Source organism: Dromaius novaehollandiae, chromosome 2 (genome assembly GCF_036370855.1).
Source record: "Dromaius novaehollandiae isolate bDroNov1 chromosome 2, bDroNov1.hap1, whole genome shotgun sequence".
Lineage (NCBI taxonomy): Eukaryota > Metazoa > Chordata > Aves > Casuariiformes > Dromaiidae > Dromaius > Dromaius novaehollandiae.
In genome coordinates this window covers 47,652,324-47,669,857 of record NC_088099.1, presented here as the reverse complement: position 1 = coordinate 47,669,857, position 17,534 = coordinate 47,652,324, and the positions used below count along the sequence as shown (strand labels likewise).

Sequence of the window (17,534 nt, the reverse complement as noted above, 5' to 3'; positions counted from 1 at the left end):
TTGGCAAGCAGCTGTGATTTCTTTTAGAACATTGAACATAGGTTAGCACAGTCTAGAAATGCCAGTTTCTGACATCCACTTTTCAGGAAGGATCTTGATAAACTGGAGAGAGTTCAGGCAATGTTGAGTAGTTGTTATCCTGGAACCACAGACCTCATTCTAGCTTACTTAATGAGATGACTGCTCAGTATATATAATAGCTGTATGAGGAGTGAAAGGGCTCCAGCATGCAATGTATAACAACAAATTACTTGGCATTAAAACTAGACAAATACAAAACCAGTTAAAAATGTGTAAAATCTTAATGGTGAAACAAATTAATCACTGAGGCAATTTACTTAAGACTCTATTGGATCTTCTATCACCGGACATTTCTCTTTCAGGATAATGTGCCTGTCCAACAGGCAGATAATAGCTCAAACAATAATTCATTCAGAAAAGTCATACAGCTTTTTGTTGCACAGGAAGAAAAGCTCCGTGGTCACAGTGGTCCCTTCTGGCATATGATCTATATACTAGTAGTGCTGCTATCCTGCAGCACCATTGTCCATTATCCCTAGCGTAATAGCTAGTGAAACGTTGCCTTTCCACTGATGCCATTAAGCTTATTAGGAGAAGGCATGTGGTGGGCTGTGTAAATAGCACTAAATTATGGAACCATTTCTGTCTTGTGCAGCCTAAGTTTTTGTGGGTTTTGCTGCTTGATCTTTAGTACCACATTGCCATTTGTCATGGTCTTTTCACTAGGAATAACTCTAGGTTTCAGAAGCGTTCCAACATCCCTTGTGACAGGATAGTGTGAGGGCAACAGTAAGAATGAGAAGATGTTAGATGAATAATGGTGCTAGAAACTACCAACAGTTTTCTTTCAGTGCTTTCATTTGGAGAAGACAGCCAGCTTTTTTTCTTGGTGATCTTGGAGACTAATTCTAGGTAGGCAGAGATGAATTATACTTTGATTTTGGAAGATTTTACCAAAACATTGTGCTGAACAAGTGGTAGATTTGACATGTGCTGTTTGTAGATATCAGGCTGCTCTCAATAGCTCATTAGAGCCCTGTTGTTGCACAGAGAGCACCTTGCCTGTTTCCACATTGCTTTGCGTACCCCATTTTACTTTTTTGCTGGCTAAGTTACTTGTACTCCACAGATAGGACAAGAAAATTACGTGCACAAGTATATGGACAGAGGGCTTTCTGCAGGGCTTTCTGTTATGATATATTTTTTCCACAAGACAGTGTTGGAGTATCCCATTAAGATGCTCATTGAAACAAGGTATCCTGTGTTTGAGTCTTACAGGATAATTATTTTGTCCATGAACATTGATGACCAGTTTTCTGTTCTGATGATCAGCTCATATAGTCATGCACACCTGAAGCATAGATTTCAGCTGACTAGATTTGAGTAAATGTCATGAAGAAAGGGGCTGAATTAAAGGAATTTGCTGAGAGCTCCCATGCTGTGGCATGGTGTGAAGGACCAGTTTGCCTTTTCTAGAGTATGAGCATTGAGCATCTTCATGATAACTATATACATCTTAGCTCTCTTCTGCAGTAGATATTCTGAACTTCTGCCCCTTTCTTAAGGGGTGCCAGAGAGGATGCTAGCTGTCACAGTAAAACTGTGATAAAATCATGCCTGTGAAGAGGCACTTTTTACTGCCCAACATACCTTAGACCTTATGAATCTCATCTCAGCACTCGCAGCCATGAGCAGCGTGTTTGTGCCATCTGGGAGAGTGTACAGGAATAAGCCTTATGCAGTGCTTCAGCACCAGGCAGTGCAGTATCAGGGCTTCTGGGTTGAACCAGCTAAGCATGCCGCTCTAGAAATGCCCCAGTACCCTGTCACAGGTAAAGCCTGGGATCAGCCTTCACAATGCATGCTGGCTCCATATAGGGTGGCAGAAATGTATTTGTGCTGGAAGGACATGCTTTTGTGGCTGGGTAGCTTTTATGTGCTAATATTAACCTCTATTGGTCGGGACTCTGGTATTATCTGCAGGGTGTCTGTGTGTTCACCCTGCATATTGTATGCATGGAGGACTTCCATTTGTGGACCACGGTGTGGATAATCTGTGTGGCCCATTTTTTCCTTTATCCTTCACTGCTCCTGTATGTTCCCAGGTAGTTTCATTCATCCCACTTATTGCTGAACTGCCTGGGTTTTGTGTGCCTTTTGTACTTGAACGTAAGAATCACATTAGGCCGTATAGAAGATTTACCCACCTTCCGTCTGTTTAGTAAACTTACAAGGCTCAGCTGTCTGGGGTATGTAAAGGTAAATGGTTGTATTTCTTTCTGCAACAACTTCATCTGTGCTCTTCTAATTTCTAACTTTTGCATATTTTGCTGCCCATATGTTTAGATACCTGATTATTTTGTGGGCGACCATGAAGACTAAGGTGGTAGGAAGCATTCTTGATCTTCTGGTAGCTGCTTTCAGGGAATGATTATTTCAGTGTTGTATTTTATCTGCTATAAAATAATGCAAGCATCCAGGTGGATTGTTTTTCTACTATTTCTCTCACAGTGCATTGGTTTTTTTGGGGGGGGGGGGGGGTTCTGGCTATAGCCACTTATTCTGTAAGTACATTCTAACTTGGATTAGGGCACTAAGGTGATACTAAGTTTAAATGGGTCTTGCCTGAATTAACCTACGTTTCCATCCCATTTGTATCTCAGTTTTTCAGACATTTTTGGTGCATTGAAATCAGTTAACCTTCTTCTGTGTGTGAGGTTTATTTGAAAGCTTTGCAGGGTCAAATGATGAAGCTATAAATATTTAATGAAAGCTACTGTGAGAATGAGTCTGAGCATTGCATTAGGTAACAAATCAAAAAAAACCTAAAGGAGAATCAGATTTTTGGAAGAGATTTTCTGGCAGTAATATGCCATTTTTCATAGAAATTTGGCCCCTATGGAATCCTGATTGGCTCATTATCGCTACAGTTTTATTTCTAAATAAAATATTGTAGAATACAGTACATGGGCAATTCTAAAAATAGAATAATTGTCTATAATGCTCTGAGGAGCAGCATTATCTTTGGCTTTGGCTGTTGGCATAATTTTTTGTCCACTACGTCAGTTCATCTTACATTTAATGTGACCTCTGAATATATTCCCAAGCTATATTCAACAGAACGCAGTAGCAGCTGTCACATTAGATTGGATTAGATTCTGACTGATAGAGATTCAACAGCATGTTTTCTACTTAGTCATTCTCTTTCAAAGTTTGCTGACAATATTAGCATTCGCCTATGTTTTTGTCGGTTTTGACTTTGAGTTGCTTCCATCTACCCTGGCTACTTTGAGCCATTTGGGTATAAACAGAAATACATTAGGATGTATTTTCTTTTACTGTATTGATGTCTACCTTCAGTTTGTATTGGCCCAGTGCAGCAAAAAGCAGATATAATTCTAGTCATTTTTCTCTGCGGTGTATTATTTACTCATTTTTGTATAGTTATTAGGTCTTCTGCTTTTTAATACAATACTGGAACGCACACATAAGCCTTGTGTTAGTCCTGCATTGCTTCATGTCTGAATCTCAGACACAAACATTTCTTCTTTCTCAGATATAAGATCATAGGGAAAGAGTTAGCTCTGGAGCACCTGGGCACCCAGTGAGTCAATCACTTGTCACTTGGCATGTCACTTAAATGTTGCATTTATCCATTTACAGCTTTGTATTTAATCTCTCTTGCCATCAGTCAAGTTAAGAAAAGGCACATCAAGTTAAGAAGTGTGTTCTTACTACATAATAATTGTAATCACAAAGATCTTGTTTGCTGATCTCTCGTGAGTGTATCTAAATGTCACTAAAGTCTTTCTTTGGATTCTGTGCTTCTCAGGCTTTTTGCTTTAAGTCAGACTTGGCGACTCAGCTTTTATTTTCACTGTTTTATTTTTAAACAGCTCTTATTTATTGCAGTGATGTAACACTTTGACAAACTGAACAAAGGTTATCAGAATTCCAGTATCCTTTTTTCAGTGTCTGCTTTGCTGTTTAATTAGACACATAAAGAAGGTGAAGGGAGAAGGTGAATCCTGGTCTCTATTTCAGTTATACAAGAAGGTTGGATTATTGTAGTAGGTTGTCTTTTACAGTCCATACAGCATATTTCTTCTCTTCTCTTTAGGTGCAGAAAAGACCTCTCCTAGACAGTAACAAAACCATGCCTCTGTATATTTAGGTATAACCACTCCTACATAACCATATCACCTGGGGCTTAAATACATTATCATTAAGAAAATGCATTTGACAGGTTCCATGCGATGATGCTGTTTCATCATTGCTACTCAGCTTTAAATTACCAGCATTTCATTGTGTTACTGATTTCACAGATGATAGGATCCTCCTTAAAATGCTGCCAATACAAGTGGGCCTGTGTTGTATTGCCTCAGGAGTAGGAGCCATAACTGTTACTAGTAGCAGACTTTTTTTGGTGGTAGGTTTTTTAAGATCACTTTATATGTACAAAATGGCCTTTAAAAGGCTGTTTTACTGGCACACATATTTTATAAATGGGCTGAGCCAAAGGGAAAGATAGAACAGTGAAAAGAGCCTGAGGGAGCTACAGGAAAGAAACATTGTCAGTGGAGTTCATAGTGGCAGGAGAACTGTCGGACTCCGATCCAGAGTGCTGTGCAGAACCTGAGGGATAATAGAAATACAGACCTTTCAGCTTTTGTTCCCTTTCCCCCTGCTCAGCTGTGCGTATGTTCCTGTCCTTAGACAAGGAATCATAATGGCACTAAATAACACTGGGACATAAAGAGTTCTGCAATTATGTGTTGGTGGCTTGTTGGAGAGCGTTCCTGACAGATTTATTATGCTCCTGGTGGGATTGGGGTATATGAAGGAATGGGTACATTTCTTCTCCATACAGAGGCCATCACCATACATGGACCCCCTCCAAATGCCCTTGTAATTTAGTCAAATCAAGGGAAAATATTTACTTTATTGTGATCTTCACCTGAATGGTGTTTTATTCAGAAAAAGGAGGATTGTAACCCTAGGGAGCATTGTATAGTGCAAGTGTGAGACTTTCATAGTGGATAGGCTAGAGAACCATAAAATTGGTGGCTAGAGGTGAATGGGATAACCCATGGGATCCTGGAGTTCCCACTCTTGGTTGGTTGGTTTGGCTTTGGTACGGAAGGTTTCCAATTATGTAATAATGCAGAAATACACACCCCAACTGCTAAATTTCTTCCTGTATTTATCATGACGCCATCATCAGCATCTCTTGGCACATATGTTTCATCTTACGGTTTCCTTCAGCATTAGAGGCCAAATTGTGCCTTGAGTCTTCTTGACCTGAGTTGTGCTGGCATGTGTGAGAGGAGCGATGCTGTCAACCTTCTGCCTTGCCCTGGGGATCCTGGCTGCCTCGGCTGTCGTTGCTGTGCCAACTCTGCTGCTGTTTAAATAGATGCAGCAAGTCTCTCTCACACTTCCCATCCATGGCCCATTTACAGGATAGTAACAGTGCTGGCCAGACCTCATTTCCCTGAGCATGGGCTGCTGCAAACACTGCCCTGAGCTGCTTGCACATATCATGGCTTGTCTTGTATAGGTTAATATAAGAAGTGGGAGGAAGGCAGGTTTCTTACAGTCTCTTCCCTCCTTTTGCGCCTGCACAGGGAAAGCCACAATCTTACTTCTTTATATTCAATATGTATTTAGCCCTAGATATCTCAAGCCTCTCCATGCCATTTTTTTTTTTTTAGCCTATAAACATAAGTAGACACCCTGGGACTGATATTTGGCAATTGCTTTCAAGTGTCTGTACATCTGACCTAGAAAGCAAGGAGTATTTTTCAGTGCCTGCCAGTTACAAAGTCAGAATGGTCTGTATTAATTAGAATCATCTGCAATCCTTTTAGCATGTAAGCCTCTGGCATCATTAAGGATTTTTATGCTTTCATTCCTAAAGGATGGATAGAGTTCAGTCCTCCAGATCTTTGATTATTTTTCTCATTAGCAAGCATCTCCATGCTATAAATTAAAGAAGAAGGAAAGACTGCCATTCCCTGGATGCTTCATAAAATGCCTTAGAAACCTGAGCCCCAGCTGCGTCCAGAAGAAAATAATATTGGTGTATAAAGCCCCACTTAACCATTTAGGTTATCAGCGCATATGTAGTTGTTTCTCTGTAGTTATGTCCAGGCATATAATGTCTGGAAGTAAGACAATCGGATGATTTAGGGGACTAAAACACTTAAAACACTACTCTTAAAACAAATAATTTTAGTCATCTCAAAATCAGCTTTCTTACTTGCTAAGGACCAGCTCGGCTTAAACAAAAGTTCTCTTGCATAGAATTTCATCTTGGTTTAATTAAATTGTATGTGATCACCTCCTATGTTAAACTGGTTAACATAATTAAACTGGTACAGTTTGTGCATGTAGATGTTTCTCCTTCACTAGCCCGTTGAAAAGCCCTCAGAAAAACTCCATTCTCAATTCGATGTTTAGTCTGGAAAGATAAGAAGAACCTCTAAGTAGCTATTGCAGAAACATGTTTTTTAAGGATTTTCTTGAAGCCCTTGAAAATGGAAACTACTGCCACTGGAAAGGTTCTGTTAAATCTCCAGATCAAACTTTTTCTTTTTTAGAGAAATTTTGAAACAGTCTAAGCATCCCATATTAAATTTTTCATAAGCAAAGCATTTTGGTTTTCCTTTCAAAATTACTTTTCATTCAGAAATTTTTGTTGTACTTTTTTACTTTAACAATTCAAATTCAGAAGAAAATCTTTCAGCTAGTCTACCAAAAGTCAGATCATTGAGTCATGAAAATTTTTGAAATTTCGACTGCTGATGCAAGAAATTTCAACATTTTGATAACTTTCATAGAGTGAGCCTTATTTCCACCTAGACATAGCAAAAATCTCACCTCTTCTGGAATGATTTTACTGCTTACGTTCACACACATAGGTATATTAGCACCAAATAAACTATATAAAGGAAAGAAAACACCAAATTTTCTACCAGATAGCAATCACTGAATTTTAGCTCTGAAGCAAATGTGGAAATGATTCTGAAGTCTTTCATCATCTTTAGTTGAATAATACTAGACAATACTGTAAGTTCCAATCTTCATGTTACCTGTTTGACTCCTCTGAAAGGCTATGGATTTTCCTTCCTAGGTTTTTTTAATAAATGTAACATTGTCTTCTTTTATGGGACTGTATCCAAAGCCCACTGAAGTTTATGAGAAAGCTTCCCATGTGTACATATCAGTGGGCTTTGGATCGAAGTGTCCTAATGTCAGTACAGCAGTTCCCCTAGAGTGTCTGCAGGAGCTGATAACATGTCGAATTATCTCCTACCAAGTTCTTTCTTCACATTTGTGATTATATGAGTTGTTTTGTGACTTGCTTTTGATACAAAAACCAAGATTAAAATATTGTTATAAAAAAGAATTTTCGAACTGCTTCAGGGTTTACTACAAGAGCAAACAATTTGTCTTCCCTCTGCTGAACATCTTTTTTATTAATACATTTTCAGAATGACTATTCATGCTTTCCAACACTGACAGTAAATCTTTGTCAATCCATGGACTCAGCAGAAGCTTCTAACTATTTGACCTTATGTCCTGGCAGATACAGCCTGCTGCTCACAGTGGCCCTTCCTGTAAACCAGCATAAATTTCCAGACTGAAATTTTTGCAGCTGTAGCCTATAAATTGTGAGAATGACAAGGTTCATTACATTGCCAGGAGATTATATTCTATAACGTAGACCTGAATCAAAGGACAGATTTTAAATATATTAAAAAAATAAGAAGCTTGAATTTATTTAACTTCTTATTTACTCAATTGCAATTCTGTGAAATGGGAATCAACAAGGTGTTTGTCCCTTTGCATGTCCTTACTATTAAAGTCATGCTGGAATTGTTCATTCTAATCTAAATTTCAAGTGGATTTTGAAAACTAATTAAATATACTTAGCAGCATAGCCTTGATTTAACAAGAATTTTGGAATATACATGTGTTTCTGTTTTAAATACTACTGCATCCATGACATTTTATAAATACATCTTAAAAAAAGGAAGATTATTTTAAACTCATATTCTACTGACAAGGGCTATTATGGTTGCCAGGCAGCTGAAAGATAGTGCTCTGCTCTCAGGGAGGTCACAGTCGCTCTTTTCCTTGGTTAAGACTGGAAGTCAGAGGTGTCAGCCTGTCTGGAAGTGTAAATGCAAACCCAAGTATCTGGCTGTGCTCCAACAGTGGTGCCAAACTCCTTGTTCACTGAATATATTATGGCATTTTGTTGTACGGTTACCAGCCCAGCTCCGAATACAACAACCCACACTGATGTCTAAGCATTCTGCTGTGTAAGCCCAAGTGAGTGTCTTGTTGAGAGGCAGAAATCCTCCCTAAATACTGATAACCATCTTGCTTTTAATGTGCTTCAGAAAATGGTAGCACAAGGAAGGTTTTTTCTTTTTGCCAGTCCTTTAAAAGTGGAACAGATCTGCAAAACAGAGCACAGATGGCATCAGAAAAGTGGTTTAAATGCAAAACATCAATTGCGGCAAGTGGTACTTTTCTGTCTCTGAGTAGTAGCTTTAAATCTTTTTCTTCATGTTATTTTGTTTTGGAGACACATTTTAAATGTATGACAAAGATCAGGATGTGAAAATTATAGAGGAAAAAATTAAGATTACAAAAATCTAGAATGAAAGGACTAAAAACAAACAGTTTATCTTTTACATATATATATATATTTCCAAACATCTGCAGTAATTTCTCACTAACAGTTTTCTATCTTAAATTTTGTAATTAACGAACAGTAAAGTAGATGCTTTGGAGAAGCTGATTATGACAGAACAAAACAGATGAAACTCCAAAATTTTATGGATAAATAATTATGCAGCCTTAAGTGCATCTGGCAACTCTCAAACCTTCAAAAAAGTCTAGATATATGATAGATTGCATACTGAACTTGCAGATAATATTGGATTGTAGTTTAGATGACAGTATTTGATATTGTACTAAAAAATGCATTCAAACATATGTCTTAGAAGTGTTGTATTTTACAGGTGGTTTAAAAACAGCTCTCATATCTCACAATTGTTCCATTATTTTTTAAATGAATATACGAGTTGAATGGAAACTGTTTTTCAATATTTTGTCCGTGCACAGATGCACAGTTCTTTAATATAAGCGATTCTGAACCTTGTGGAATTTGTAATCCAGGCCAGCCTTTTAAGCATTGAGCTCCTCTTTGACTCAAAGAGAAAAACAAGAATCCAGTTGTTCCTTGCAGTTTGGGGCTTTTTAGTTTGCCTTTTTCCTAACTGACTTCTTTTGCTAGTTGCATTTGAAGTTAAAATGAAAGAAAGGAGGAACCAGACTGAAACTTGAAGGCTTTCAAGTAGCTCTCCTGTCAATTGAGATAGCCCCTTGGCTCCTCATTGCATGCTAACAGGGAGATGAAAGAGCACAGATCACAGAATCATAGAATAACTGAGATTGAAAGGGGCCTCTGGAGATCATCTAGTCCAACCCCCCTGCTCAAAGTATGGTCAGCTAGAGCAGCTTGCCCAGGACTGTGTTTCAGTAACTCCAAAGACAGAGATTCACAGCCTCTCTGGGCAACGTCTTCCAGTGTCTGATCACCCTCACAATAAAAAAAGCTTTTTCCTTTGTTTAAATGGCATTTCCTGTATTTCAGTTTGTGCCCATGATACCACTGAGAAGACTCTGGCTCCATCTTCTTTACTCCTCCTCTGGCCCCCCCAGATATTTATACGCATGGATAAGATCCCCCCCTGAGCCTTCTCTTCTCCAGGCTAAACAGTCCCAGCTTTCTCAGCCTCTTGTGTGAGAGATGCTCCAGTCCGTTCATGATCTTAGTGACCCTTTGCTGGACTTGCTCTAGGATGTCCATGTCTCTCTTGTACTGAGGAGCCCAGAATTGGACACAGCTCTCCAGATGTGTCTCATCAGTGCAGACACCTTCTGTAATGTCAAGGTTCCCTGCCACCCTGGATGGGGGAAATGAGAATAGTCATCTTTTTCCTATCATTCATACCATTTTAGAAGCATTACTCTTGAGACTTCATATGCTGTGGGTGACTCCCTCCATTGTTTCCGATCTCTCTGAGTTCTGCTGAACGGGATTGGCCTTTGATCTCTGAAAACCTTGATCTATGGAGTCATTGCCAGCTTCTTCACAGCATTTTAGGGTTCAGAGGACGTACTTCTTCCCCAGAAAAAGGGTCATTTTAGGATGTTGCTGCTTTGCAAGAGAAGATGCTGGGTTTGGGACCTGTCAGGTCTGATACTGTTTCATTAGTGGCACGTATGGATATCTCAGTTCAGCAGATCCCTCAGAACTCAGTGCACTCTCAGTACCATTTTTTCCTGGTCTAGAAAGCACAACAGCTCTTGATGACAGGAAATGGCACAATGTGGTGTTTCCTTTCTCCAGTTCTGCTTGAAGGAGTGATTTGCAATGTGGCAAAGAGATTTATACCCTGCCAGAGGCCCCTTGGGAAGGCAAGCTTTGCTGTTATTTCTGTGAGTAGCCTTTTTCAAAAGCATAGATTTTCAGGCCTAGTTGCTCTTGACCTGAGAAGGGAAGGCGGGGGAGAAAAGAAGTCATGCGGAACACATGTTCTTCAGCCTCAGCAATAGACGAGGGAGGATTTGATTTTAGCTTCAGGGAAGCAGAGTGAGAACAAAGCTGCCAGCATGTTGCACACAGGTTGAATGAAAAGTGTTGGATTGAGGCATTTATCAGAGCTGAGTTGTACTGCAATCTGACTATGATTCAGGATATTCAATATCATTTTATCACTGTGATTTAATAAGTATTTATATTGGTGCTGATGGCCTACATGTTTCATATGCTATCATGAAGGCCAGATCCAAAGTTTCTTAAATCAGCTGAAAAATTCTCATGGATTTCAGACAGTTTTAGATGACAGGCTCTGTGCGTTGTTAATGCAGGTGGAGGTCGGGAACTTTTTTAAAGAGCTCAGATATTTTATTTTATTTGTATTTTATTTTCGTTATTTCCACATTTTTAATCTACATAATTGACATTATTCAATTAGAATAAAATCTTCTGGAAGTAAGATTCCATGGGGCATCCACACGGTCGAATACCTGTTTTTCCTGTGTAATAGTAATTCAAAACAGGTAATGTTTTTGTTCAAATTACTTTCACTTCCTTCCTTGAATTCTGCAATTATCTCTGTCTTCTTAAAATTTGCTCTGAATCAGGATCTCCCTAATGCTTTGGACATGAATTCAAAATAGAAAAATCTCATGAGTTGCCTTACCATCCATCCCCTTTCATAGGTGGATGACATCTTGTTCTCTTTTTCCACTTGTTTTCTTTCTACAGGTTATTCCCTTACTGACTGGGGAGAAAGGAGATGCACTGTATCAAAATTAACTGGTACATCTAAGAATGCTGTCCTAAATTCCAAGTAGATAGGATATTACTAAGGTTGCAGTATAGAGCCATTAGAGAATGCTAAAATAGAGAGATCTAAAGGAACAATATGAAAACGAATCAGTTTTAAGGGAGGTAATAACCCTTGTACCTTCTCTATTAAGTCTCAGTCCAAGATCTTAAAATCCTCATTCCTTTCCTACTGCTTTAGAACAATTTATTATTTGATCATAGTTACACTGTTTTTGTCCTGCAATCAGCCAAGGGCAGCAGTTGTCCACCAAATGTGTAAAAGAAAGATTGATAGCAGGGCTATTGTTTATTATTATGTGGGAGACTTATATAACAACCAGCATTGAAACAACGTCGGTAGTTCTGATGAAAGTAAGGTCTGTGCTTTCTGGGAATGGTCTGATCTGGCTCAGTCCTGACAGGGCCTCTCATGCTCAGTAAGTTTCCATTTGTGGGATTCTTCCCATGCTGTGCGTGCTCAATTTACCCACAGGAGAGGGTTCAACTCAAATGGATTGCAGGAGATTTATGGAAGTGCTGGAATGTCCAAGGAAGCACTGCTTTTCCGTATTAGGTCTAATTCTCAAACAAACTACTGTCTCCCACAGAGCAGGATCTGTCTGCTTTCATAAATTTTGACATCAGGAAGAAGTAGTATATCATATTCTCTGACCTCCTGTACAGCACTGGAAATAGGCTCAATACAGGGATACCTCACTAAAATTGTATTCACCTATTTCCTTTGAGGTTGGAGTTAGTTATGCTGTAAGAGGCTGGAATTGGTCAGATGTTGCTCTGCCCCTCACTAGATATGAGTTTTTCTCATGAGCTGGAAGGATAATGTAAGGTGGTCCCAACTTAGCCACATGCCTTCTTTGTCCCCATAGCAGAGATTCACTCATTTCACAAAGTAGAAAAGAGATCCTAAACAGCATCATAAACATACATCAGAATGAAAACTAACTTGCAAAAAAGAGGATACTTCCATTTTATCTGTCCCTACTTTCAAAAACATTTATTGACCTTGTTCTGATTGTTATCATTCTTCTTGGGTTTTTTAAATGTACATAAAATGCAAAACATAACTTGGAACTCTCTTTTCCCCATTAAAATGGTAATGTAAAATGCTTTTCATTTTTTCCTACGTAGACTTGTGTCAAAATCCACTGAAACCTTCAGGAGGACTTTCATCCACTTATGCTTTCCAGAATGGGAGCAGAAGTGTCACTTCCTGCCTGTGCCTCAATGCTGACCTACCAGCACTTGCACTGGTCTTTGGGGTCTGTAAAGTCACTCCTTCTGCCTTGTCTTGGGTGACTAGAAGTCCCAAGGCTAATTTCAGTTTTCATTTACTAGAAAGAAAGGAAAAAGAGGTGTAACAGCTAACCCTTTTCTTTCATGAAGAGGCCTCTGGGAAAAGAACTCTAACTTTGATAAAAATAAATTTGGAAAAGATTGGCACTGATTTTTCTCTGGGATCCAATGGCATTTCACAATCCCCCTTGAGTATTATCCACAGGAGAACAAGCATAAAGGTAATGCTCTCCAAATGACCAGAGAATGCCATACAGTATGTCTTCTCAGCAGAAACAAATTAGCTTTAATTTGCTAGTGTGGATGAGCACAGGCTGTTCAACATTGTATGTCCTTGGGTTGCGAGTATGCTTAGAATCTGTTTTATTTCTTCTTCTGTGTTATTGCCGTCTAAACTGGCTAAATCATAGGCCCAGATTACATGTCTTTACTGTCCACTCATTTTCATTTCGATCTGTAGACATATTATCAGGTGGCAGGAAAAGGCAAAGGGCAAACCAGTGTTGTTCCTTGAAACCTGTAGTCAGTCTCTATGCTCCCAGCCTCTGTTCTGTAAGTGCAGCCATTTACTTCCTGTGTCTCCTGGGGCAAGAGACTCAAAACTCGAAGATCTGCTACATACAACCTCATTTTCTGGGGTAACTTGGTTCAACCAAGCTTGAGAGGACACAACAATGAATTGATTTTGTTGTAAAAACAAACAAAAAAACCCAACAAACCAAACGAAACCAAACCCAACCCAAAATCTATTTTCAAGCCTTTGCAGAGTGGTAACATGACGATGCACAGGAAACAATTACCATTTGGGGCACAAATCTAAGAAATGTTTTGCAAATCCACTGAAACTGTTTAAAACAGGAGTATTTGGGAGTGAAGGAGAGTTGCAATTAAAAGTATGTATCAATGTCAAGAATGGTTAAGTGTCTATGTGAGAAGCCAGAAAGTGAAGTACTTCAGGGAAAAAACAGGTCTTCATTACATGTACAGACTGCATTTAACAAATGATTCCCCAAATCCTAGAAGGTGCAGCTTTAGAATAAGGATTAATTTGCTTTATTTACATTGGGAATTCTAGCAGTAGGCATTACTTTTATCATAATTGGAGGATTTGAGTGCTATCTTGAGTGTGTGAGATCTCAGAACTTACTAAGTTTAGGCAATCATCAGTTGAATGCTAGGTAAATGTAGCTTCTCTTGCAACTCGGTCTGGATTCTGAGAGATGGAGTGTAAGTTCTATGTCTCTTCAGAGACCTACTGCAAGCTCTTGTTTTAATCAGATGGTAATGGAGTTCTTTCTAATGGAATACTCTTTATCGCTGGGGAAACTTTCTAGGTTTGAAAGTAGATGGAGGGGAAAATGTGTATGTATACAGATTATGTATATTTTTCTTTTAAGTGTTCAGAAGACCTGGGTGTGCAAGTATAAGTAGCCCTAGGCAGCTATAAAATGAGAAACTGGCATTTGCATAGCAAGTCCCATTATATGTTACTGACCTTGGTAATATTACAAGAGTCATTTTCACACACAGCATTTTTAATGGAATATCTATAATGCATTAGTCACGGACACTTTTGCCTTACATCAGGCATTCAGATCCTTATGTCCATTTTACTTCCCACTGTACCTGAGTTACAGTCAAATTACAGGGAAAAGTTCTGCTCTTTATTACTGTATTGCTTCATCTCTGACCCTTTTGCAATCCTCTGTTTCATTTTGGAGAAGTCCTGTATTGCTGTAAGGTCTTTCATACAATGCACATCACTGCAGATCCTAAGAAGCTGGGGAGAGTAAGTGCCCTTGTGTTGCATGGAAAAGCACCTTGGTATTACAATTCTTCAATCTTTTTGTACATGCAGGGTGTTGAGATTGATTATTTTTCACTTTGACATGACAGAGTGCAGCGCATGCCCTTGTTCATCTCTCCAGAGAGTGAGTTAACATTGGCAATAGCATGAGTCAGTTTACTAAATACAGGAGGTAGCAGTAATTATACAGCTTTAAGAGACCTACTTCTAATATAATTCAATAACTTGTTAGTTTGTACGGATGATTCGTTGGCAGAGGTTGCTGTTGTTGCAGAAGGGCTCGTGTAAATTGAGCATGGCTGGTTACATGGCTGGTTTTGGATGAACTTGGTAAAACTATGTTCTCCATATATTTAAAATTTGCATTTAAAAAGAAATGAAGGGAATTTGTAATTTTGAGGACCATCATTATTCAGTGTGTCTGCATGACTTGCTTGCTTTAGTGAAGGAGTGGAGATATGCTTTCCTTTGCTTTAGCCTCTGCTAATGAGAGCAGTGCACAATCTAGTGTTTGTCTTACAGGAAAAGGTGTTCAGGAGGCACAGTTCTTTTCCTGACTCTGTCACAGATTCTGGCAGATTTCTTGCATATGAGATATGGCTTCATTAGGGAGGCAAAATAAAGTAAGATCAAGACCCAGGGAATGAGTGGGCACTTTTGAAAATTTTGCTCTGAACATGTTAATTTCTGCACTTCTAAATTGGGGGATTAGAAGTATTTCACAGGATTCCTGGAGGGTTCTGTGAGTGTTTGCAAAGTGTTTTACAGATATTAGCATGGCAAGTTGCATTGCAGTGCAAAGAACAAAATTATACTTGAGACCACACCTCTGGAGCATTCATACATTTTGTGACAGTCCCGTATGACAGCAGTCCATTAAGAGACTGTCATAGATCTGATTCCCCCAGCTGTTTCGTTACCCTTTCCCCCTGGAAATTTTATCTGGATGAAAAGAAGAGGAATTTGTTTATTTGTCCCAGATGCCTCAGAATGTGCCAGAGCTGGCATTTATGGGCTCCTTGTTGGCATATGCACTGCATGATGTTTAGGCCCAGAGCACTGTTTACAAGATGGTTTATCATCAGGCTCAGGAATATATGAAGGAATAAAACTATTCAGTGGAGTTCATGGCTCTGTTGACCTTATCATAAAAACATGATTACAATGAATTCTGCCTGCAAATTTTACGGATTATTGTGAATTCATCAGCCATAGTTAGTGAGTTAGAAATCTTTTAGAAAAAGAAAAATGTTATGTTTTATAAACCAATATCTGAAAGGAAACCCATCTTCTTCCCTTTGTTTACCAATAATATGTAATTTTAATAAGTTGCCCCTGTCACAGACTACCATCAAACATTGTTTGACTTACTTTGACTCCCCATTGCACTTGGCAATTGAATGTATACATACAGCATGTAATTAATGAGGTGGGTTTTTGTTCATCCTTTCAGTTAATTCTGTGTGTTCTTTTCCCCCCTCCCTTTGTGCTGCACGGCTGATTACCACCCTAGGACCTTGCAATGGGACACAGACCCCTCAGTGCTGCAGCTCCAGTCTGACTCTGAACTTGGGTATATGTCAGCTCTTTTGTTATTCATTTATCATTTCTTTGCAAGAGTTATGTTGAAAATGCTTCCCAGTTTAGCTGTTTTTATGTGATTTTCATTTGCTTTCACTCAAAAAGACCATAATTTAAGTTTCCTTTTTTTAGTAGCATTAATGAGAAGCTTCAGCAAAGCCATCTTTGTGGAAAAAACAACTATTTTAAAGAAGCTCATGAAAAGATAAGCTGCTATTTCTGTTGCCTGAAAAACAATGCAAATAACTATTTCATTACAGATGAAATGTTATTATTGTTGCACTTTAATGTGCATGTACAGTTTCAGTGGTCTTGTTTGTACCTGTTGATTCAGACTTTTCTTTCTGAATCATTTGCAAGGTACTTCCTCCCCTCCCTTCTGTCTTTGTCATAGTTATGTTGTTTCCACATGCAATAACAATTACCTCTTTTTCCTTAGGATCCTATAAAGGATTTCCTTTATATGTGCTTACAGTTGTGCTTTTAAGTATGATCATAGTCCAAGAGTTGTGTTTTTAGTTGAGTTCAGATTAGTTAAGCATTTTTTAATTATGGTAGGGCTAAAATTAGTGTTTTCTAGTTTGGGATGGAACTTCTCTACCCAATTCATCTGAAAAAATTATTTGCTTTAGATAACCTAAATGGTGCAGTTAGCCAACTCCACCTAATGTGTTTATAGTTTAAAAGGCCACTGTATTAAGGATCAAAAGTGTTCCTTGCAAATGCAGTATAGTATCAAGAAAAGTCTGATAGCTTGAACAGCTTATCTACTATGGGCAAAATCAAATCTCTATGCTGCTGAAGTTGCTCTGCTTATGAACTTATAGACTTGCCTCTCTGAATCTCCAGACAAATATCTCAGGCTTCTGCTACTTCCTGGTGTTTTCTCTCTTGCAATTCCTGTGAATTTCGGTAGGCTGAAGGCTGTAAAGAAAACTACAATTTTCCTTTAATTATTGATTGACAATACCCCCAGAGACAGTTATGGGCGTTAGAGTTATTAACTGGGAAAGAAGATCAAAAAGAGTGAAAACCATCCACGTAGCATATTAAAAAGGATTTCTCTGCCTCCAGAACTGTTAGGAATGTTTGTAATTTCCATTTGAGTGTGGCTTCAAATAGATCCATATTCTCCTTTACCTGAATAATACCAAAATGGCAGAGTTTCTCAAGCTGTTTTAAGATACAGAAGCCTTGTAGAGATCTCACCTGCCCTCTCCCAGAAGTTGCGATTGAAACATGAGCACTCCCACAAGCAAGGTTCCTCAAATGGCTGTGCAAGGCAAGGTGGTTTGTTTGACTCATGTAGAGGTAAAACTGTGTGTACCCACAAGACTTCAGTCTTTTATGAGCAGTCAGTGCAAAGGCAGAGAAGAAGCACGCCAAAAAGATTGA

General features: G+C 38.8%; 1 protein-coding gene across 6 annotated transcripts in view; it reads left to right on the top strand.

Moving 5' to 3' along the window:
- The window catches only part of DYNC1I1 (dynein cytoplasmic 1 intermediate chain 1), a 198,307-nt gene that overhangs the window by 26,229 nt on the left and 154,544 nt on the right, over window positions 1-17,534 (top strand). For 4 of the 6 annotated variants that reach the window (XM_064506384.1, XM_064506383.1, XM_064506382.1 and 1 more), the window contains exon 5: window positions 16,072-16,131. The exons of the other annotated variants lie outside the window; for them this stretch is intronic. In XM_064506384.1, the coding sequence (XP_064362454.1) occupies window positions 16,072-16,131 (60 nt within the window). The remainder of the gene's footprint in view (window positions 1-16,071; window positions 16,132-17,534) is intronic. 6 annotated transcript variants of the gene reach the window in all.